At 32.6% G+C, this 25,394-nt stretch overlaps 2 protein-coding genes across 2 annotated transcripts; both read left to right on the top strand.

Moving 5' to 3' along the window:
- Positions 1–578: 578 nt before the first annotated feature.
- Positions 579–8,457, top strand: LOC139501677 (transmembrane emp24 domain-containing protein A-like). Its single transcript, XM_071290826.1, has 4 exons — positions 579–802; positions 6,160–6,277; positions 7,131–7,282; positions 7,802–8,457. Exons 1-4 carry the CDS (start codon positions 587–589, stop codon positions 8,027–8,029), a joined length of 714 nt encoding a protein of 237 aa, XP_071146927.1. The 5' UTR covers positions 579–586; the 3' UTR covers positions 8,030–8,457.
- An 8,323-nt stretch (positions 8,458–16,780) lies between these two features.
- LOC139501428 (uncharacterized) lies at positions 16,781–22,761 on the top strand. Its single transcript, XM_071290509.1, has 3 exons — positions 16,781–17,457; positions 18,520–19,424; positions 21,375–22,761. Exons 1-3 carry the CDS (start codon positions 17,131–17,133, stop codon positions 22,318–22,320), a joined length of 2,178 nt encoding a protein of 725 aa, XP_071146610.1. The 5' UTR covers positions 16,781–17,130; the 3' UTR covers positions 22,321–22,761.
- Positions 22,762–25,394: the final 2,633 nt, after the last annotated feature.

The following is a 25,394-nucleotide window of genomic DNA, read 5'->3' on the forward strand; positions in this document are numbered from 1 at the left end:
TTGTGTGTTTTGTCTGCTTATCTCTTATCAAATTTTAGATACCATATCTCTCCCTAATTTAGCGTATTAGCTATTATATTTAAAACAGCAATAATACGTGATCTGTGTAGGACAGTAAAGGTGAGAGATATAAAGGGTAGTTAAAGACGTTTTTGTGTAATGTAAACCATGGAAATTAAAAGGAAAAAAACCATTGCGTGACTATACCTGAAATGTCGAGAAAAAATACTTTTACTAAAGTGCTATATATTTAAATAACATAAAATGAATAAAAACTTGTGTTAAACGTTAGAAGTATAAATCACTATCATGTCATACTTTCATTCGAATACTTGATGAATGCTTTTCTTGGCTAAGTAGTTCTTGAAAAACTGGTCATTATCGTGATATATAGACTCATCACAGGACAGTGGGTTGACTAAGACAGCGATAATTACTGAGCCTTTCATTTATAAATTTCGAAAATGCTATCACTACACAAACTGTCTGGTATTTAAATGGAAATGTGTGAATTTGAACAAATGTTCCATATATTAAGATTATACCTATTATCAGCAAACGAACTAAATATACCAACTTGTACAATATGGCGTCTTTATCGTCAATCCTTTCAAAACACTTGATATTAATGATATTTAATTGTTTAAATGCTGAACAAGTTTTAGACAAACAAAACGAAGATTTTGATTTTGATGGATTACCAGGAGTGACGTATGAATTTAAAATAGAAGTTTATTCTGGACGGGAACAGTGTTTTTACCAAAAAATAGCTAACGAAGCTACTCTTCATTTATCTTTTGAGGTAACACACAACAGGTAACCTTTCTTATATTCATAATTTTGGAATCTTAACAAGCGCATCGAAATATGCGCATTTGTTTGATTTTTCTATTATGTGAAGGCTTGTGCTTGTCGCTATATATTCTCTAAGTCTAGTTAATATTAGTTTAATTTGAATTTTTCTAGATGAGGATCGATTCAGTTCTCCTATGAACTCTTCGTAGAACATGTAGAAAACTAATTTAACTTGAATATCCTAGAACATCTATGTTAGACTAATGCTACCACATAAAATATAATAAACGATGATAGATTAGTATGAGTAGCACCATATGAAGCCGCACTTCGACTTTAGAATTTCCAAAATGGCCGTCGTTACCATGGAAAATGCAAAAATGTGAACAAAAATTTAAATGCTTCAAACTGAATGAAACTTTACAAAAAATTTTAATGTTTACCGGCAAATATTGAAATGTTATTTAGTTTTGGAATTTTCAAAATTGCTGCCGTAATCATGGATAACGCAAAACAATGATTTGGGGTCCATTTTTGCGATTTTTTTTTGTTGGCATCCTAACACAGGTATGACTGGTTTAACTTATTTTGGTATCAATAGCCCATAATTTCGAGGGAAAATATTTTTTGGTTATGTTTAAGGCTTAACGTAGCAACATATTTCCCTACGTACCGCGATCAGCTTATTATGTAACCATTCCACTTATAAACCGTGTGTGTGAAGCGATCACTACATTGACCTTCACCAGGAATGATACGCTATATAATTGAAAGCCAGGCATGTATATAACTAAAGTTTAAAGCAAAATTGCCGAAATGGAACTATCTTGTCAAATTTATAATTAAGTAAAAGTAAAATTCTTAATCTTCCTATTCGTGTAATAGTCCATAGATAAATTTTCGGATTGCATTTGATTGACTTGTGTGTTTGTAAACGTCCAGTAGCAACTATTTAATTCAACCCCAGGATTATCTTATTATTGAATAGGTTAACCTTCTTTTTATGGTGTTATTTTGCCTTCTAAACTTTTCAACTTGAAGAGGTTTTGCTCAAAAGAGGGACGAAAGATACCAAAGGGACAGTCAAACTCATAAATCGAAAATAAACTGACAACGCCATGGATAAAAATGAAAAAGACAAACAGACAAACAAATAACACATGACACAACATATAAAACTAAAGAATAAGCAACACGAACTCCACCAAAAACTAGGGGTGATCTCAGGTGTTCCGGAAGGGTAAGCAGATCTTGCTCCACATGTGGCACCCGTCGTGTTACTTATGTGATAACAAATCCGGTAAATAGTCTTATTCGATATGTTACATTCATGAAAGGGAAGGGGATTGTAGTTACGACATAAGGAACATATCCGATATCATTTGAGAAACGGTTATTTTATAACGGTCAACCAACTCGTGATGGCGTCCGTAAAATTTACGAAGGGATGATTTCAACTTCACTATTTGGAAATCTTGGTTAAATAGTTTCCTTGTAAGCAGCAACCCTCTATCAAGAAAATCATGATAGGAAATGCGAGCACAGGTATATCGTATCAATTAGGAGATATATTACCCGTATGCACGTGCTGCTGGAATGTTGCTACTTAGAAACGGAAAGTTCACAATTGGAAAGCTGAAATCGTCTCTTTTGTCGTAATATTTTGTTTCTCTAACCGACCTTCATTGTCAATTTCTAGATGTAAGTCAAGATATGAGGCCGACTTAACTGTATAAATTACCAATGTATACGTAGTGGAAGATATTAGCAAGCAAAATCAAGGGAATTGTGCAAATCATGATACAAGCATGAAAATTAGCACGAAGCATCATTATTATATACCTTTTAAGAAAAAAACTGCTGGCTTTAAGAAAATTTCATTTTATCAAAATGGCCACCACCTTTTCTAAAATGACCTTTTTTCCAGATTGAAATGCTTATTTTTCTGGAAAACGTTTTCTTGAACCTTCTTTTAGTAAAAAATATTATCAAATGGGATGGATACCTTCTTTACATGTGACGTATATACTAGAAATGAATATTTGACATGTTCTGGGTTTGCACATGCGTGAACATCTTACAAAATTCACAGACAAACATTTGCTCTATTTATTACATGCTTAGCGCTTTGAAATTTTTAATGATGTCATGAATTTAACAATTTCGCGCATTCGCTACTTATTCATAAATAAAGAACGAATTACATGCACTACAAGGACACAATGATGGAAATCGTACTTCATCTAACAGATAAGGATTTGAATTCTTTAAACATATCTTGGTCGTCATTCATTCCTCTAAGCATCTAGGCTCTCCTGTTCGAGTATACAGTGTTACTTCTTTGATGCCACTGTTTAAAAACACGCTCATTCAGTTGCAATGATCTAGCATTTCATGGATAAGGGGAAAAGGGTGGTTATCTTTTTAAATGTCAGGCATTCATCAATTATAGCTGCAACCCCTTTAGTATTGGCTAAGACATTTCAGTTGGAATGGCTAGATTTGTACGGAGAACATACGTTTATTTCTATGTTTGGTGTATTATACATTGAACTGGCTTGTTTTAAAACTCTGAGTGGTATATTGCGTGATAGTGGATGGAAATGTGCCCTCACTGAAGCCGATATTGGAACACCTAGAATGACAGATGCTTTTCATATATGGTCAAATGTAATTAGAAATAGACACTCGCATCAGATAACTGTATGTGGTTTGCTTGAATTGATAATGCCAGCCGTTATGAAAGCGTTAACACAGAAAATATAGTTCATGATTGTGTGACGTTCAAGAATGTAATTAACGGGTGTTAGGAAAGAGAGTCATATCGACCACAGTTTAATATCTGGCGTTCAATTATGAATTAAGAACTTCATGTGCCTTCGGTAGCTCGCTCATTTCACAAGTCATATATCGTACTTTACCAACAATCCATATCAAGCATGATACCAATCTTGGTCTTGGTCGTGTCAATTATGCTCGATGGTTACCGATCCATCTCCAAGATATGGCTTCCCTTCATGAACATCACCCACAGGTGGCAATGAAAATCGAAATGGTAAAAAACCGTAATTTGTACTGTACGTAAGACCAGCAAGTTTATTTTTATTACAACTGATCAGGCACAAACAGAATAATGAGTCGTGAACAGCGATGTTGGTACCATACGTTTAATCGTAGATCCCTTCGAGACGATATATGGTAGCTGGACCAGAAGTTAGTAGACTGGTAGATGAAATTGAAAGATTTATTGGTTTGAGTAATTCTACAACATATGAATGACGTCATGAAGACTCTACGAAAACACAAACGCATTCCTGCGAAAAACTTTAAAGGTTTTCTACAGTGATGAACGAGTTTGGAAATCCATTTCTAGAAGAGTCGTCAGATTTTCACAAAATTGACTCTTTTAACGAAATTGATGATTCAGAAGTAGGTAAGATATATATATTAACTCCAAGATATTGGGTTCAAACAGTACGATCTTTTGAAGCAAATACGAAACGAAGGAGAATATGTTTTTTTTAACCAGATGATAAAGAACATTTCCATATAAAAGCCATAAAATGAAACTGGAAACTTCTTTGTCAATAAACAAAGCTAGAGAACCAGAAAACTGATTGCGATCTCTTTTGTAGACTTTTCATTTCTTCTTTAGCCATAAAAACCAAACTGTTTCTCTATCCGTCTTTGTGACAGGATGTGGTACTAAATCTCAGCAAATGGGTATACTTGAAACATTCTGCGATTTGCAATAAACTTATCTGACGCATTTATCGTTGGTGGGGCAGCGATGGTTACTTTATTGCCACCAATTAATGCAAATATATTTGATGAATATGCGAATGATATCTTTAGAGACTAATGAAAATGCTAATGCTACTCAAGGTGAAAATAATCTTTGCAATTGCAATACGGATACTTCCCAGCTATACCCTTGTAACCACGAAAAAGCAAATACACGAATGATTGTCCAGGATAAGCATGCTGCTGAAATTGGTGGTAAAAAGTAATTTTAAGTAGTACTGACATAGAACGTAGTAGTATTAGGAATTGCAGTACTCGTAAATTTATGTGTGGACAAATTGTGGATAGGTTTTTGAAGGAATAAAGACTTTCGATGGCTTCCTGTTCATGTCATATCAAATGCGTTTGGTCCTCGTGTAGCAGTTTTTTCCTTTCGTCCATGCATTTAGTGGGTGTGACACTGTGTCGGCATTTCATCGGAAAGTGATGTAACACGTTTTTGCCCGATTTTATATGAAGACACAGACATGGACATCATACAAGTATGTGTTTGCATCATATACGGAAACATCACCGTTTGCTGTTAAGAAAGCACGATTAAAATCGTTTTCAATACGATACTATTGAGCTTACCACAAAATCATTATCATTACCTGTGGTAGGCGGAATAGCATCATAAGGCCGCTGCTTCCTTGCAAATGAGTTTAATCTTCCGGAGCACACCACAAGAGAAGCATATCAAGGTGGACATGTTTGGGCTCGTCCTGATTTATGCGTTCGTGTACGAAGTAATGAGCACAGGAGTTGGATTGAAGAAAAAAAACAATGACAACTGGAAACCATAAATGGAATTCTTTGTGTGTGAATTTATAACTGTCAGATAATTATAAGATAAACAACCTGTCTTTCTTAACAAACTATATATGCATTTTAACTTAATAAAGTCAGTGATATCTCTTGTTAAGTTAATAGAAATGATTAAATTGACATTTTCCACGTTTTTCCGCCAATTGGGGACCGGAAGTGACTTTTTTCTCATGTAGGTATTGTTTTTTCGTACTTAAGGAACAGTAATTTAACCTTTATCAAAAGTTACATTGGATTATATCTATTACACAGCTTTCAAAAGATTTACGAAATGTAACCAATTGGATATGACGCCATTTGCAAAATGAGTGGTGGCCATCTTGAAAAAATTATTTTTTTTATGGCCAGCAGCTGAATTTATTTAATTATCATTTAGGCTACCCATATATCAAATTTCATACTTGTATCACGATTTGCACAATAAGTCGATAATATCTCCCACTTACTCAGATAACTCTAGATTGAAACATTCGCCAAATCCGAACTCAATATATTGACCAAGAGTCGACTACCTGGTAACTGCTGCTTGACCGATTAAATAACAGAAATTACCGATGCTACTATAACCTTCTTTATAGACCTTGGTGTCGATTTATCTTGGTTCCGAATTGTCTTGCTACCTGGACGAACACTTGCATTTTACAGCGAGTTTGTTCGAGATAATTTCACCTTTGCTGAAGCGATCCAGGGCAAATATATATTTATCAAAATATTCTGTTTTACAAATTTTCTCGTCCTTCTGTTTTATTCCAGGTTTTACGTGGTTCTGATAAATTGGTTGATGTAGTTATATGGGATCCTAACAATAACCAAGTAGATGCGAAACATTCGGTAGCCAGTGGTTATTTTGAGAACAAAATTACATTTGAAGGTATATGTTTATGATATGATTTATAAACGTAAGCTGGTTAAAAAGATACAATAAATCAGTCGTTTAAATTCAAAATTAAGTAATTAATTGCAACTAAATATGTTGCTATTTGAGTTATAATTGTTTGACCCGATAAGTTTGGGAATGTGATATTTCCTCTGGTATATATTCATTTGAAGTAACTTTTCAAACAAAACGGGATATTAGACTCCAGTTTATGATTACTTATTACGACATTCCTACGCAATCGAAGCAAGTAGCAGGTGCATTGTAAGCTATGTTTGTCTAATTTAGCCAAAAACATAATATTTAATTTATCTGTTTGTGTAGCTTAATATAATCGAAGACATTTGTATTTTCTGATACAAAAATCAGGATTATTTTACATTTATGAAAATTAATAATAAAATGTACATTTTTTTAAATAACCTACGACTGACAAAGATACTTGTAGATCGTTATATTTAAATTTCATGTGTTGGAGTTTTATTTTGAATACATACCTCACACTTTTGCATTTTAAAAAGAAGACAGAAAAAACAAAAACAGAAGAGTAATATACCGATTAAAGGTCGACTAAAATTTCAAAATCAATTGATAAAATTTAATTTTTACCTTTATTTTATTTCAATTTGGTAAAGATCTTATTACTCATCCTCCTTTGAGCAGCAAATTTGAAGAGTCATACAATTGTTATATATACATCTATGGTAATTAAATTTGGCTATACTTCATCGCATTACATTATAATAACACACAGTAGCGGTTGCAAAATATCAATATATGAAGGTGCAAGACAAACTGGAAATAGAAATTTCCTGAAAATGAACTTTTTCTATTTTATATATTGCAGGAATATATACGATATGTATAGATAATTTTGTTAGCAGAAATATGTATGGTTCCAAGTTGATTTATGTTTACATGATGACGTATATAATGAGCGACTGGTACCAGTATCAAAAAGAAATCGAAAGTGTCAGTTCAACTGTAACTAATTTCACTGTAAGAAATATATTTATCACTTTTTTTTATTTTCTTTACACGATAAAACGCCACTGAAAATATTCCTTGTGCATACTTATATTCTTTGTGTAATACTTTTGTTTTAATTATGCAAAGATGTATATGTATCTCTGTATGTAAAGTCCTACAGCCGTCTGAATACTATACTTTGTTTGATGTAAACATAACAAAGAACTGTATGTCTTTATGCATACAATATGCCATATATGGACGTATAAAGAGTGATATCATTCTTAATTTAGCACAAAGTACTACACAAACTTCAAAATAATTTTCCATTTTCAACACTTAAAAGGCATACAGATGATTGAAAAATTACTGTTCTCTACTTTATGTGCTATTTTCACATTTCCTGAGCATTGTGGGAAAAATATTTCTCATCACTAGTTAAAACTGTCTCGAGTGGAGAAATATCTAAATACACTTGTCGAAGTTATGGAATCTAATATTTCTAACATCTGCACTACATCGTTCTTTCATTTTACTCCTTTATTTCAGAGGACAGTCACATCCGTTCAGAATTCGATTGAAGCAGTCAAACAGCATCAAGCCCATATAAGAATGAATGTAGTTAAAGATAACTATTTCATCCGCGGAAAAAACGACTACATTAGTTGGTGGTCAATTTTTCAAATTCTTATTATCGTTTGCACTTCCTGTTTCCAGGTATTTTGCGTAAGAAGACTTTTCAGAATTCCACATGTTTCAGGAAAACCTAGTTCGTAAAACAAAAGAACAAGGTTTATCTGTTAGAAGGTTTTTTTAACACAATATTTTAAATGAGTGTGTAATTACAACCGATAATGAAATAAAGAGGATAAACAATATGAAATTTCAAGAATTGGAGTGATACCAACGTTCGCAAAACGACTAAATATTAACGTATGGAGGACACTGAAAACTGGTACCGTTGTTGATTTTTTGTAATAAATGGATTAAAAACAATTTGCATTTACCTTTTATTAATATAAACTAACAAACTTACCGAACTCCGAGGAAATTCAAATTGGAAAGCCTTATAAAATGGCAAAATCAAAAACTTAAACATCTCAAACAAATGGAAAACAACTGTTATATGCCTGACGTGGTACATGAATTTTCTTATGTAGAAAACGGTGGATTTAATACATCCTGCAAATATTTCTCGGCTCATTGACGTGTTTCATGAACACTTTTTAATGTACAAATATATATCGCTAGACAAGAAGTGTTTAACTAATATGCTATTTTCTTACTCTAATTTGTGAAATAAAAGTGATTCCATTGTAAATTTTACGAGTGCAATATTGAGTTGCTTGACAGTACGGAATATATGTTTCACGAATGACGATTGATACGCTCCCATCGTTGTAACCACAATCCTGACCTCGATCTGCTTACCATATAGGAGCACATGAGATGATCCCTGATTGTAGGTAGGGTTCGTGTTGCTCAATCTTTAGTTTCCTTTGGTGGTCATAGAAGCTATTGTACATGTATTTGAAAGGTGGTAATAGAAAGAACTGAAGTGTTCCGAATAACATCCGGTGTTCCGAAAGACTACATCTATCGTCCAATATTGTAACTGTCGCCTCTCTTTTTTCATTAACTCAAGGGATATTGGTATTCACCTCATGTATAAGGTGTTATTTCTTTTTATAAATAAACCAGTTCAAAGTTCATACTCCATTTCAATCTTCGAAATTCTAGACAAGAAAGGACTTACATTTGTACGTATGTACCGTACTTCAACAAAATAAAACTCTTTAATTTGAAAAGCCAACAGACAAAAAACAACAACGCGGAACTGATTCAAAATTAACGTCAGGATGCGACAGAGGAAGGATTCCAAAAAAATGACAATAAAAGTAATAAATAGTGCTAAAGATCCGTTTGACTGGAAATGAAGAGTGGGACATGTTGGCAACCATTGAACAATCAGCACATGTTGAATAGCGGAAAAGTTGTCGCAACGGTTATTTGACATGCAAGGAGTGCAGTTTTCCAGACTCGAGGCTTTCGATAACATTTTCCCATTAATTTATCATTTTACCAGTTTAAAGTACAAAAAAGAGTATTTCATAAAAAGTCTCTTGGCGACATGATGGCTGAGCTTACACCTTCCGAATACGTATTTTGGGATAGATTCGTTTTTTATTATATTTTTTTATTGTTTTAATGTCTGGTGTGAACTGGTTAGAACAGGTTTTGTTTAGATTTTCTTGTAAATCAACTGTTTTCCTGAATTGAGTATTATTTAAAGTGTCTTGAAATATACACCATATCTCCGCACCACTCCTTTTCCAATAATAAAGAACAAAAATAATGACTTCGAAGTGTCTAAAAGAATACAGCAATGATATTTATGATTGAAAAGAAATCATTAAATTATATTTTTTTACAAAAGACGGACGAAAGATACCAAAGGGACAGTCAAACTCATATATCTTAAATAAACTGACAACGTCATGGCTTAAAATGAAAAAGACAAACAGACAAACAATAGTACACATGACACAACATAGAACACTAAAGAATAAACAACACGAACCCCACCAAAAACTAGGGGTGATATTAGGTGCTACGGAAGGGTAAGCAGATCCTGCTCCACATGTGGCACTCGTCGTGTTCCTAATTCGGTAGGTCATATTCATAAAAGGGAAGGGGATTGTAGTTACGACTTAAGGAACATATCCGATATCATTTGTGAAACGGTTAATCCATAACGGTCAACCAACTCGTGATGGCGTCCGTAAATGAACTTTACAAATGAACTTTATTGAATTATAACAAAATATCGAAAAGGCAACTCCTAAATCTTCATCTTAGATAATTGTACTTTTACAATAATAAAAAAAAAAGAAACAATTTGTTGACTTCGAATTTTGAATGTCTAAAAAATACAGTAATGGATATTTATGATTACAATTAATCAATTCATTACAGTCTTCACAAATGATTTGTGTTTCTTCCGATTGTTACAATATATCAAAACGACAACTTATAACTTTGGAAACCTGAGATAACTGTAAATCGTGTTGCTTTTAAAGCTTTCAATCATACCTTCAATGAAATACGATTATTTATGTTTAGAAAAACAGAGCACCAATCCTTATTACATCTACTTTGTCTCTTATGCGTTTATGAATTTTGAATTTGTAACCACATCGTTTTACAATATTCTTAATTTATGATGTGCCATCAAATACTTTATATTTAACTTCATAATCTTTTTAGAAGGGATTGATTGCTTGATCAGTGGTAAACGTTGCAATCATATTAAGAATACATACAGATTAACAATAGATACAAAAATTAGGTTCTGCAAAATTATCGACCTAGATGACGGGTGGGAAATTATATTATACTACCTCTGAAGCGTAAGAGGTAAGGGTATGTATTAAATAAATTTCTAAGATGTAAGTGTCATCTATAGACACATCATAAAATTGTTGCAATTGTTTTATTTCTTGCAGAGTACATTGTTATTTCCGTCAACAGACAATGTATTTGTCGTTCCGGTTAAACTGCATACTGAACTCAATATCATAAATATCTTCATTAACATCAAATCAGACAAAATATCTCTTACCGGTATTAAAACAAAAGTGTCTCGGAATTCGATTGAGAAGAAAAATATTTTGCCTCATAACACCCATTTATCTTTTCATATAAGACTTAATAGACCATAACAGGTTGAAAACTGAACATTAAGTACTATCTTGAAATTCTTATATAATAATATGCCAAGTCATAAAATAATACAATAATAGACCCAATAAAAACTCACAAGATTTTTTGACCAAATGCTATTGTTTGGCTATAAACCAGCCTTAATATATATGTTTTATTGATTTCCGTCTAAAGTATTGCAAACATTGGAAACTAATATTAAGTTATACCTGCATGCATGCTAAATGACTTTAAAAGGCTAAATACCATACTGTAGCAGTTTGATTGCAATAATTTGACACTTACATATTTTTTGACAAAACAAGTTTATGTTTAACTTTCATTATAACTAACAGCTATTACCAATTTCCATTGTGAGCGGTGTAATTACTGCAATTAGAAATTCAGATCCTTTCCGGTAATAGGAATAATTAATTGCTTTCTATGTTAAATTCTGCAAATTCAATCATTCCTAACTATTTTGTCTAAAGTTTTTAATAGAATGAAGGTCATTCATGTCAAAACTAAACTTTAGTCTGGTATGACTTATCCATAACAAATCAACATGCATTCATTTGCATATTATTTGCAATATTTAGGTTCCCAGAAGCTTGGTAGTACAACACATTTGCTTCTGATCGAGTTAACAGAGCAAATATGCCCTCATTAATTTGACACATTGAAACAAAATGAAAACAAAACGTTATCAATTTGATGCATCCGAAGCGCTTTTCCTAGATTCACCTTCATCAGAAACCGAATATTTGAAAGCTAAGAATGTATAAGGACCGAACACGTTGAAGAGCTCTAAATCAAATATAATCTTAACAAAATTGCAAATCCATCCAACTTTGCTTGAGGGAGTTGAAACCTTATATTCTATATAATTTCAAAAATTATAAACGGTCAATTTTAAATAGTTTGTTAGAAGAATGTGTCCATAGTACACGGATGCCCCACTCGCACTATAATTTTCCATGTTCAGTGGACCGTGACATTGGGGTCAAAACTTTAATTTGGAATTTAAATTAGAACGATCATATCATAGGAAACATGTGTACTAAGTTTCAAGTGGATTGGACTTCAACTTCATCAAAAATTACCTTGACCAAAAACTTTAACCTGAAGTCAGACGAACGAACGAACGGACGAACGAACGGAGGCACAGACCAGAAAACATAATGCCCCTCTACTATCGTAGGTCAGTGTCAGTAACGAATAACTAACTACTAAGCTGATGATACTCTCGAGTACTTATAGTCAACCAGCAGAAGTAACGACAAGGCTACAGCTACATGTATACATAGGAACTATTTTGGTTAACATATGTGCTACTATCTTGTATGTTCTTTCTAACCGGGATGACTAAGTTCTTTACCCAAAAATGCCAGTAACGACCATGTTCTTTATTATTTTTTTCTCGTATACTAGTATATTATAAAATAAAATGAAAATAATGTCTTTATAATATCTCTATTTACATAGTAGAGGAAGGGTGGGTATTTTCAAAATACTTCTCTTTTTAATTATTTTACGTCTTCTCTCTTGCTACTCAAAGTTAAAAAGAACGTTGCCGTAAAATTTTCACGTTAAAACTATACATCATAACAACTATATATAAAAAGACAAATAAAGCACTGCAACGGACGAGATTTAAACGTTTTACTAGAATAACCGAATTTATGTATAATACATAAATTCCATTGTACGATCTAATATTATTAAATATTTTAAACAACACCACTGAACACGCTGAAAATGTAGTCTACCATGTCGAAGATATAAATCATGACACAAATGAGCTTGAGAAACTAAGCTATAAAATACACACAAGAATCATCAGAAAGGGAAGTCAAAATGAGATATTCAAGAGGATTGTTGTATTACAAGACGTCCAAGTTCCTGGACAGTTTACTGGACAGTCTGATCCGTATCATGAATACAATTTATGATAGAATCCAACTTTTAATGACAATTTGACAGATTTAGTAAAGAATAAAGATTATCTTATAAATTACTTTGAAAACTATTTCAAAATCAGGCTTCAAAATATACAATTTGGCACCGCAAATATCAAATGGTGTACAGATTCGGCATTTATGTAAGCTTTTAATGAAAGAAATTGAACGAAAAGATCTTCTTGTCGGCACTCCAATTTCAAATGGTCACAAAATATGTCAGCTCGAGAAAAAAAATTGAAAGTTGCTTGGGTATATTTCTTAAAAAAAGGATGCCATTGTTTAAAAAAAACAATTAAATTTGCGAAATAACCGCACAACAAATGAATCATCAATTAGAGTAACAAGAATTATGACAAAAGAACGGTCAACACCCAAAAGGTCACTGACAAAAAAAGCATGTGAAGCAAAGATGAGTATTTTATACATTTATTTGACAAGACATGAAATTATTTTCAACAGAAATGATTACAAAGATTCCTCTAATCCTGTCGACAGTAACACAAAGGAAATACGGATCGCTCGGAATGTTTCACGAAGACAAAAACAGTACATATTTCTTTATAACTTGTGCGTATGAAATTCGAGAAGACGAACAAGCATATTCGCCAGAGGAAAATTCAAAACTGGGTCAAAATGTGTTCATTCATCAGTTAGAATGCAACTCAAATGACAAACATGATACATATATTAACTTTTCGCTGGTTCAAGTTTCTCCTGAGAGAACATAAACTTGACATTCGCTCTCAAAACGACGGTTGGTGATTTTATCAACGGCCGAATATTTAGAGGGGACTTGTCAGAAGTTTGTGAGCGGAATGTGTACAAATGGGGCGCCACAGCAGCTTTTTTGCGAAAAGGCAAATGTGTTGGATTCGAAGATGAAGGATCCCTATTGTATTTAGTTGTAGATAATTACGACTTTGCAACAGGGGGCGACAACGGAGCAATCGTATGCGTTGACGAAAACGTTGAAACGGGCTTAGCGGCTTTTGTTATCGTAGCCGGTTCAACGGACGATTCCAAATCAGCAAGTGATTTAAAAAACGGAAGCAGCTATTTAGTTTATAAAGAATCGGATGCTCTTGATAAAGTTTCTGAACTGAAGCCATGTTTGATTCCATGTACAAGAACGATTTCTATATCATCACCAGTCTCTGGTGACAATCAAGATACGTCTGAACGTTAAAAATCCCTGACAGAGTGAAAGTCTTTTGTAAATATTCAAATGCGATTTCAGATATATTCGAAATGTATGTCATTTGCTCAAATTCATGATAAGACAGGTTTCATTGTTCTAATAGATTATTACAAAGAAAGAAAGCAATGATACGTGACTTTTATTAATCAAATATTAAAAAATAATTATATACTGTTTCTTTGTAAAAAAAAAGTGTGTATAGGTTTGCGTATGATAAATTTGTGAAAATCTAAACTCTTTGTGTATCAATATTTATGTCACAGGAAAAAGAAAAGCTGGTTATTTGGTATGTTTTATTAAGATAGTGTATGGTCTAAAGTTTGCAACTGGCATATTTTCGATGACCTTGACCAAATTTTCATTTTTTTGTAAGTTTATATATTTTTTGAATACGTTTTTAAGTTATAAGTCAACAATATTTATAATATAAATCTTTGTACATGCTCGTGATATGGCTTGTTTTTCAGATACTATTAGCAATTTATCAACTAAATGTTAAATATTATGATTCGAATTTCCGAATGACAAGGTTCAAGAAATGTTGTCCTCGTTTTCATGGATCCTTGATCATGTTAATGTTATTTGAAAACTGTAGTTACACATTAGTCTTAATTACGTTCAACATCAAATTGCCGTAATCGTGTTGCAGAAACTTCACTATATCCGTAGGGTACAAAATAAACTCATCATATTTACCAGGACTAAATTTAGTATATACGCCAGACGCACGTTTCGTCTACAAAAGACTCATCAGTGAAGCTCGAATCCCAAAAAGTTAAAAAAGACAAATAAAGTACGAAGTTGAAGAGCATTGAGGACCAAAATTCCTAAATGTTTTGCCAAATACAGCTAAGGTAATCTATGCCTGAGACAGAAAAGCCTTAGTTTTATAAAAATTTGTAACCGTAGTAGTAGTGTAGTATAACAAAACATTTTGAGAAAACAAATGTTGGCTATACAGATGATTCTTTACTAACAACACATAGTAATCATGATTTGGTTAATACAAGAAATAAGAAATCAATTAATGTTATCTTAAATTTTGTATTTTGTTTTTCAAACTGACAAGCTCTTAGTTCCTTCGAACTAGGAGTGCTGTTTCAATAAACACGAGATGATCTAAAACACAATTCAAGAGGCCATATTGTCATGCGGTATGTTGGCAATATCATTTCATAATAGATCATCCATGTAATACTGTAAATTCAAAATTATTGCGATGTTTTAATCATAACGATAAATGCGACATGGTCTTATTTTTTAAAAATAAAATCGCAATTTGAAATTTTGTATATGAATAAAACATTATTTTTTCTCAATATCGCAAAAAATAAAATTGCATTTTAGTCTTAAATGACCAGATAGCAATAATAAGTGCTCGCAATAATTTCTTATTTTACAGTAGGTCATATTCTTTTTCTATCTTATGTATTTGGTGTTTTGAAACAAATTCAAGTGGTTGGAAGAACACCAAAACTTATAATCGCTATATCAGTGAAGTTTCTGATGGTACTGTGAAATTAGTTAATCGCATTTTTATTTGACAGTTCCTCTATATAATTAATTTCAAATAGAAATGGATTTTTATTTTTGCCAAAAAGTTCAATGTGGTGTCCTCCTTGCAATCCACGTTTTAACTATGACGATTGAACAACTTAAGCTTCAAGGGCCGGCCCAGTGTTTATTGAAAATGGAATATAATCAATTTGTTTTGTGTGTTTGAGCTTTTTATTTTGATATTAGATTAGGGACTTTCCGTTTTGCTTTTTCCTCGAGGTTCAGTATTGTTGTGATTTTACTTTTTATATTTTCCGACAATGTACGTATATTGAATACTAGTATACACATGTGTGGGTTGAATTTGAATATATATTTGTCGTATTATGTTTTCTTTTCCTCAGGTTTTAGATGGTTGAGGTGTAATTCATTTCAGCAGTAATACAAAGTTCCACACATAGTTTCATAAAAATGTAAATGATAGTCAATTAAATTCACGTACTTCTTACTAAAAAAAAGAGACAATACAAACATCAAAGAAAAGCAGAAAATACCATGATCAATTGAAAAAGATAAACAAGTAAAAATAAACTACAACACAAACAAAGAACTGAGCAACACTAATCATACCTAGAATCGGGGTTGAGGGGTAAACTGTAGCAATAATACTCTCTTTTGAAACTTCTATCAAAAATATTTGTTCGATTTTTGTTAAATTGTCTGTTGGCTTTTCAAAGTTTTATTCACACATAATTGTTTGGTTTTTTTTCGAAAAATTAATGGAAATCCAGACTTTTGAAAGTAAAATGGACTACCATAAATGGTTCAACAAAAAATATTTAAAAAATCGAAAGGTGATAACGTAAAACATCATTTTAATATAAGATCAATGAAATTTTACGTAATGGGTTTTCCATCCTACTACATTGATTAAAATATCAATTTTGAAATGCTGTTGAATTCTTTTGTTTCTGTTTGTTTAGTTTTTTTATGGACTCATAATGCAACAGCCGTTTAAGATAAACGTCAATGTTATGTACATAAATCTGCGTCTATTTACATCACTACTCATTTTACCTTTTATACTTCTATAGATCCATTTATCAATGATTTAAATCTGTTGTTTAAATTTGTTTAGCTTTTGTGTACTCACTATGCATTAGCCTTATTTGACAAACTCATTGTTATGTTTAAAATCACATCAATAAAATTGGCATGTTATACTTTTTGAGGTAAATGCATCACCATTTAACTAGTATTTTGTATCGCACAACACAAAACGCTGCACTGTTTGGGATAATATTACAAACCTCTTGCTTCGTTTTGATCTGAGGGACTACTTTTGTTAAATTATTATATCACCTGTCACATTATCAAATAAAGTAAGAAAAAGATAATATATTTATTAAACAGGAATCAGAATAAACCATTAGCATTGCAGACAGTTGTTTTATCGATGACCATTGATAATCTACATGATCTAGGCTAAAATATCTTTTAGCTGTTCTCCGGTTACAAAAATGGCGTCATGTTATGAACTTGAGGTTGAATCCGAGGTTTACACGAGTCTTTGGCTTACACAAAAGTCATTTATAAAATATGCCGAACCGTTGATGAAGAAAAAAGGCATTTCAGAAATTAAAAACATTCTTCGAAAGCCTCGCATCATCGTACTTACGTCGTTCGATATTGACAATTTTGACTTCGTAGTTGGTGCTCATAACCAGTGGAAAATGGTATCGGCAAAGAAGGTTTTTCAGATGACAGAGAATGTAAATAGACCAAAGGCTATAGTTGTCCTATTAAATCCAACACGAAAACACAACAACTATCAACTAAGTGAGAAAGTAAGTCATTTACAAATTCATTATGTTTTATTCTTGTGAAATGCGCTTTTTATTCATAAGCATTCTGCATGTTCTGTTTCCATATCATAGATATTTTCATATTCTCGGAGCTGATGTTCCGTTTTTTTCTGTTTAACATTTTTTGGATAAATGCGTTGTATATACTGTAAATGCATATTTTGATTTGTATTTTGATTTGTATTTTGATTTATTGTACTTTTTCTTTTTCTTTTGTATGTTGTATATACGTTGTGTTTCTGTTGTGTCGTTTGTTTTCTCCTGTATTTGAGTGTACTATAAGACGTGTCACGGTACTTTTCTATCCCAAATTCATGTATTTGGTTTTGATGTTATATTGGTTATTCTCATCGGATTTTGTCTAATGCTTAGTCCGTTGCTGTGTGTGTAACATTTCAATGTTGTGTCGTTGTTCTCCTCTAATATTTAATGCGTTTCCTTCAGTTTTAGATCGTTACCCCGATTTTGTTTTTTGTCCATAGATTTATGAGTTTTGAACAGCGGTATACTACTGTTGCCTTTATGTATATCCTGTTGTTTTTTTAATTTCCGGTTATGAAACTGTCACATAAATTTGAGGTTTAGCTGCTATAAAAGAAGGTTTTTTATACTTTCTATACAAGGAAATGCATGTACCAAGACGGTTGTGTTCCTTTCTTTTGGTGGGTTCGAGTTTTAGATTTTGACATGCATAAGGGACTTTTCGTTTTGTGTTTTCTTTGTAGTTCGATATTTTTGTGAAAATTGTGAAAAAAAAAAAAATTTTCAATTGTTGAATTTTGTTATTGCAATAGAATAATAGCTGTGAAGAACGGCTAACACTACACTTATAGCATATGTTGTTGAACTCCACCATAAACTCACATAAGAAGCATCTTTATTTTACAAATGTGTGGTTAAATTGCACCAGCATACCAAAACCAAATGAACTACAAATGTATTACTGTTAAGACATAATAAATATAATTAATATCATCAACTTATGACTTTGACTGTGCATAATTAATAGACAAATCAAGGGATAACGTGTTTATATATTTACAGGACATGGACCTGATAGATAAATTGAACGATATTCATGAAAATGAAATACGAGAAAACGTTGTGTTTGTTGTCAAAGCTTCGGATAGCGATTGCACTGATGATACAGAAGAACTTGAGAAACTAAGCTGCGAACTTAACTCTCGAATCAGCAAAAACAGAGGCAAGAATGAAATTTTTAAGAAGATGTTTTGGCTGAAAGACGATCAAATTCCAGTTAGAATAGGTGTCTGTCTACTTGATAGTCTTATTCGCCTTGTACATAAAATTCAAAACAAATCGCTCCGTTTCGTTCAATCTATGAAAGATTTAAAAAATAATAAAAATATTCATGTACAATCATTTGAGAAAGTTATTTCAAAATCGGAAATATGCACTAGGGCATTGCAAAATTCAAATCAAACAAACATAAGGAATTTGAGACATCTGCTTAAAAACGAAATTGATCGAAAAGACCTTCTTTGTATTAAATTCACAAACCGTAAAAAACTCGATCAAATAATAAAAACTACACTTGAAACTTATCTTAAGAAAAGGATACTTCATTTAAAAAAAGACAAAAGAGGTGCCTTCAAAAGATGTACGCCAAAAGAACTATCCAGTACTCTATTAAAAACAAGAAGTATGACAAAGGAAATATTACAAGTCAATTGTGCATCGACGACACGCATATCAGCGCCGAAGACGAATACTACACACACGTATTCCGCAAGGTGTGGAGATGTTTTATGTTGGAAGGACTACAACGAGATTGCAAAAGGTGTTTATGCGGATCTTTTCAGTTTTGTCACACGTTTTGTTATCAATTTTAACTCAGAAATATCAGCTTTCCTCGAAAGCATTTCTGATGAATGGTTTAAAAGAGCCAATAGCTTACTAATCCATGAATGGAAGACAGTAACAATGAGGTACGAATACAAAATTAATAAACGTCTTTGATTATTCTTGAAAAAAAAAATGATACAAAAAATTGTTTTTAAAAACATCTATTCGTGATGCACATTTGATACCAGTATAACTGCCAATCATTGTTTTCTTTGCATGTATTAATCCTTGTAGATACAATAATATCGTTGTTTGTTTAATACGTTTTGTGAACTCTGTAAAAACATATTTGATTACTCACAATTCAAATGAAACGATTTAATGTTTAATTGTTTGTGTTCCTGGCGTTCTTACCATGGGAAAGGCACATAAACTTGTGATTGGATTACATTTTTTTTATATCTCAAGCCTCTCCCTTTATTCCCGATCAGTTGACTAAAGGAAGGTACATAAAATAAATTAAGGATGTATCATGTCAGGTTTAGGATTTTTTGTCAGACAGTCGGACTCCTTGGGTTTTTTCCTACGATACAGGGTAAATAATGTTGTCCCATATGACCCACTTTTCTGTTCATAGAAGACTTCAATAGCTCATAGAAGGTCTTAACCAAAATTCAAGGAGATTCTATTTTCTTATAATTTAAGACCCAAATACTGCAAATGCTAGATATAAGGTAAAAGTCCGATTCAGCCATTTCCCGTCATTTTTTTAAAAAATCAAATATCTTGAAAATGAGTTCCGTAACCTAGCAATAGTTTTACCTTATTGTTTCCTTAACTAATGAATGCTCTTCTGACTTATAGTATCAACTTTAAATTCTAGATTTTTTTAATTTCACCTGACTACATCCTTAATTTAAGTCGTTGATTTTCTTTTGAATTAATTCACATTATGGTATGCCGGGGCCTTTTATAGCATATTATGGTATGTTTTTACACATTTCCTTAGTTTTATATACAATAAATCTGTACAGGAAAGATACTTATCTCTGATAAATCATGCGAAAATGCTATAATAGATAATCAACCACAAGTCTCAACAAAACAATGATAAACAATACATTAACAAAGAATGTTTAATGTTACTGGACGCTGGTGCAAAGTATATAAAATCATGTTGTCCTTTACTCTATGCCAGTATATCACAGTCTTCGGAGACAACCCAACCTTCAAACTAACTTAGCTTTTCCGATACTTCCAAAGTGTTTGAACTATATTACTTATGATAAAGAAATAAGGATATGTGTTATAATTGCCAATGACGCAACTTCCCACCAGAAACCAAAAGACGTGTAAATAAGCTACATATACTATAGGACACAACTTGTAAAACTAGCATTCACCAGAAAATTTAGAACATTTGATTTGCGGCTTATGAGAACTTCTACAGACAATACCATTAAAGAAGAAGAGGAAGAACTGAGCAAAACCATTAAATCTCCAAACTTCGTTTATTATCATTAATAAACTTATCATAGATACCAGGTTTAAAATTGTGTACACTAGACGCGCGATTTGTTTTTTAAGACTCATCGGTGACCCTCGAATCAAAAAAGTTAAAAAGACCAAAGAAAAAACGAGTTGAAGAGCATTGAGGACCCAACATTCTAAAAGGTTTTGCCAAATACAATTTAAGTTTTATAAACAGTTAATTTATAATCACGAACATTTAAACGAAAAGTCATCTCATGCTGACTACATGGTTAGAGATATCCTCGGGATTGTAATAAATTAAACTCATCATAGAAACTTGACTCACCATTTTGTGAATCAGACGAGCGTTTCATCTACAAATGACTTATCAGTGACGCTCGAGTATCGAAACAAAAATGTTATAAAGGTCAAATAGAGTACGAATCTTAAGATAAGGACCCATAATTCTGAAAAGTTAGCAAAAATACCAAATATCATATACTCATTTAATCATTCATACATGTAGGAAGATCAATTGTTATCTGATGCCTTTTCAAGTAAACACAACTTACATTGTTTTCATGATAATTGTCATATCTTATCATCATGTTTTTTTTCAGAAATGTTCATGTGAAAGGATTTGGATGCATTGAAAACAACATATGTGTTAATCTAAAAACCAATGACGAAACAGGAAAGAAAGCGGTTTCTGCTTTTCTAAAAAAATATCTCAATGATCCTCCTGGGAAATATAAATTACGTATTGAATATAAGGAACGCAAAATAACCCTTTTCTCTAAACTCGAACAGGGAAGCAAAATAAATAAAAAAGAAACTGAGATGCAAGCGGATGGGCCAAGAAAGTATGGATCACTGGGTATGTTTCTAAAGGATAATAAAGGCACCTATTTCTTTACAACTTGTGCGCATGTAATTGGGGATGAAGAACATGCATATTCACCGGATGACAATTCAAAACTCGGACGGAACGTATATATTAACTATTCAGATTGCAACAAACACGACAAAAATGATCCCTATATCGACTTTTCGCTGGTTCAGGTTTCTCCTGAGAGAACATTAACCTGTACATTTGGTCTCAAAACGACGGGTGGTGAATTTATCAACGGCCGAATATTCAGAGGGGACTTATCAGAAATTTTAAATGAAAATGTATACAAATGGGGCGCAACAGAACCTTGTTTGCGAAAAGGCAAGTGTATTGGATTCGAGGATGAAGGATCTCTATTGTATTTGACTGTAGACACCAAAGACTTCGCAAAAGGAGGCGACAGTGGGGCTATTGTGTGTGTTGGAGAAGACGTGGAAACGGGCTTGGCAGCTTTTGTTATTGTGGCTGGTTCCACTGACGAATCTGGTTCCGAATCATTGAATTCTGGAAGCAGCTATTTAGTTTATAAAGTGTCTGATGCTCTTGATCGTATTGGTACAAGATCTGGAATGACACCGTGTTTAAATCCATATATAAGAACAATTTCAATTTCATCACCGGTTTCTGATTCGAAACGGGCTGCATCTAAACGTAAAACATCTGACAAATTATAACATGTTTAACGATAGTAACTTTTAAGAAGAAAAAGAGTCCGTTAATTTGATTTTCATTTAACACGAAAACTCCGTGATGGAATTGAACACACCAAATAACAATGTTGTTTTTGTCTGCCTAGGTTAAAAAAAAGGCAAATCTTATAACTTTCTTGTAAAACAAACGGGATTATGATCAACAATTACATTAGATGTATGTTTCATTATAATATTTTATTCTGATTGGCTAACTGCATATCACGTGTTATTCCGTAAGGTATTTGGTAATAGTTGAATAAACATTGAGAGTAAAGAAATGAAAACATTATGAATACGCAACACATGAAAATAAATTATAAAGAATCATTCTTCTTCCAAATCGCAGACTAGGAGGGCGTAGTAGGCCTACGTTTCGTCGCCCATTTTGTTTAGATTTTGTTGCATTAAAGAGTCCCCGAAAAACTTTCGCCTCAATCTACGCCAAATTTAACATAATATATGTTCACTCGTATTGAATGACGCTCCCTTTAAAATAACTTGATCTTCACTTGCCTGACCCCTCCCCCCTCTTAATATTAGATGGTCATCGCAGAAATGTTTTAACATGCCCATCAATTTTAAACAAAAAGCCAGATTGCGTGAATTAGTTTCTATAAAAGAATAACTGAACGTATATACTACATTTTGTAATATCTTCTTTTAAAAAGGAATGTATCGTACGTACTTTGCAAAAGGATATGACACAATAAAGATGTACTCTCACCGACGAGTTCAACTTGTCGTATCATTAATCCCGTCCTCTTTTCCTAGAGTGTGACATTTATCTAAGAATTTGTATTTGCCATGAACAAAAAGTCATAGAGAAGCATGATTTGTTTATAACTGCGATAGATTCGCAACAGAACATATTGGGTTCACAGAATACGTACAGCCTTTTAAAATATCTGTATTATAGAAGCTTTAGCTAATTAATGCAATGTTTGCCTCGCATCACGATGCCGAGCTATTAGATGCATACGATATTTACGCCATCTTATAATTACTTCGTAAAAAATATCGGTATTCATTAGTTTTCTAATGATTTAGAAAAGAATTATGTTGGCTAGAATGAGATATTGAATTGGAATACCAGAGGGACAGTCAAATTAAAAGATCGAAATAAACTGACAACGCCATGGCTATATAAGAAAAAGACAAACATACAAATAAAAGAACACAATACACAACATAGAAAACTTACGACTAAGCAACACGAACCCCATCAAAAACTGGGGGTGATCACATGTGCACCGGAAGGGTACATGTCCCGAATAGGAGAAGATATTAAATACGGACTTCTTAACAGTATAAGTATTTAAAATTCGATCCTACTCCCGATGAATGAATAGAATTATTTCCGAATACACGAAGTCCATGTTATAAGAACATACCAAAACCACAGGTACATATAATTGAGCATAATAATGGTCTGGAACTTTACGGATGCATCTAATAACAAGTTAGTAAATAATTACCAATGACTCATTTCCCATACTTTAAGAAACACATCTTACTTAAAAATAGGATACAGCGAGTACCCAAAAGCATAGAAAGCCCAAACTTGTTTTGCTTTTTTATCTATCTTCATTTCTTTCAAATTTGACTTGTTTTGACATTTTGATCCCCAATTTTTTTTAATTTCCAATCTTATCCCCATTCATTAGCACCTCATATATACCATAGGCTATTTATGGTTATTTTCGTGTTGTGTTTAGTAAGTTTGTTATTTTTGTAGCCATTTGTTCTGCCTAGTGTTGTTAGTTTCTAATCGAGTGTTAAATCATTTTAACGGTATATGTAACATTACCATAAAGCGCGAGATTTGGTTTAGACATAAAACCAGGTTCAACCCACCATTTTTACTTAAAATATCATGTACCAAGTCATGAAATTGGCAGATGTTATCAAATATTTTGTTTCTATGTATGTTGCATTGTTGATTGGTTCTTTGTTTTTGTTGTTGCACTTCAGTTTTGTGTTGTTTCGTTGTTTTCCTCTTATAGTTGATGTGCTTCCTTCGGTTTTAGTTTGTAACCCGGATTTTTCTCTCAATCGATTTATGACTTTTTAAGAGCGATATACTACTATTGCTTTTATTTAAATGTTCCTTGCGTATTGTCCGCGTAGTTGTTTTAGTAAAAGAAAAAAACTTATCATTGTTTCCAGTGTGCTATGGCTTACTCAACTAAAGGGGGTACTCAGCACCTCGACTAAAGTATATTTGGCTCGTTTAATTTTCATAAAATTTAGAAAAAATGTTAACTTTGACCAGTTGACAAAATGTGAAAATTTCAAGATGTTTAAACCGCACAATAGACCACTTTCGAGTTCATCCGTCACCGGCAAAAACTCGTCAATTATACGCGCCTTTATGACGTCATTTACCAGATAGAGGGAGTCGCCTGTATCCCTGCACTATTTACGTTCATCAAGCGTCTTAGTGATCGTCATTGTGCAGGATAAACTCGAAATAATGGTTGTTCTGTAGGTACATTATGACAATTCCCTAATGACAGCAATGCTGATTGTCAATTTTGAGAATTCAATTTGCCGAATAATTCGTACAATATAGAATTATAGTTTTCCAACCACTCGCTCAACATTGAAATGGAAGTGACGACGCCCCTAAATGCACAAATGACGTTCACTAAAACCAGAGTTTTTGACGGAAATGCACCGAACTCAAAAGTTGTCTATTTACAAGAATTTTAATGGATATAAAGTAGTTTCTCGATCATTTAGAAGCTTGATATCTATATACTTTTTTTGGGTAAAACACTTAGCTGGTTTTAAGGAGCTAACTCACTTGGGTTTTCTGTAACCCCTTTACTTACTCTCCTTAACTGAAACAAGCAGAAACTGTACTTCACATATCATATTGGTGCGCCCATCGTATTTTCTAATTTTATTAACACTAAAATGAATATAACTTAATATGTCTAGAAATCTATACTAGGACTACTCTATTGAAATACCTTGTTTCTTTGACTATAATTTAGATTAACCTCTTGAGAAACTTTGGCATTCAACATGTTTAACACTTTTAAAATCATTTT

The sequence above is a fragment of the Mytilus edulis genome, chromosome 13 (assembly GCF_963676685.1).
Source record: "Mytilus edulis chromosome 13, xbMytEdul2.2, whole genome shotgun sequence".
NCBI lineage: Eukaryota > Metazoa > Mollusca > Bivalvia > Mytilida > Mytilidae > Mytilus > Mytilus edulis.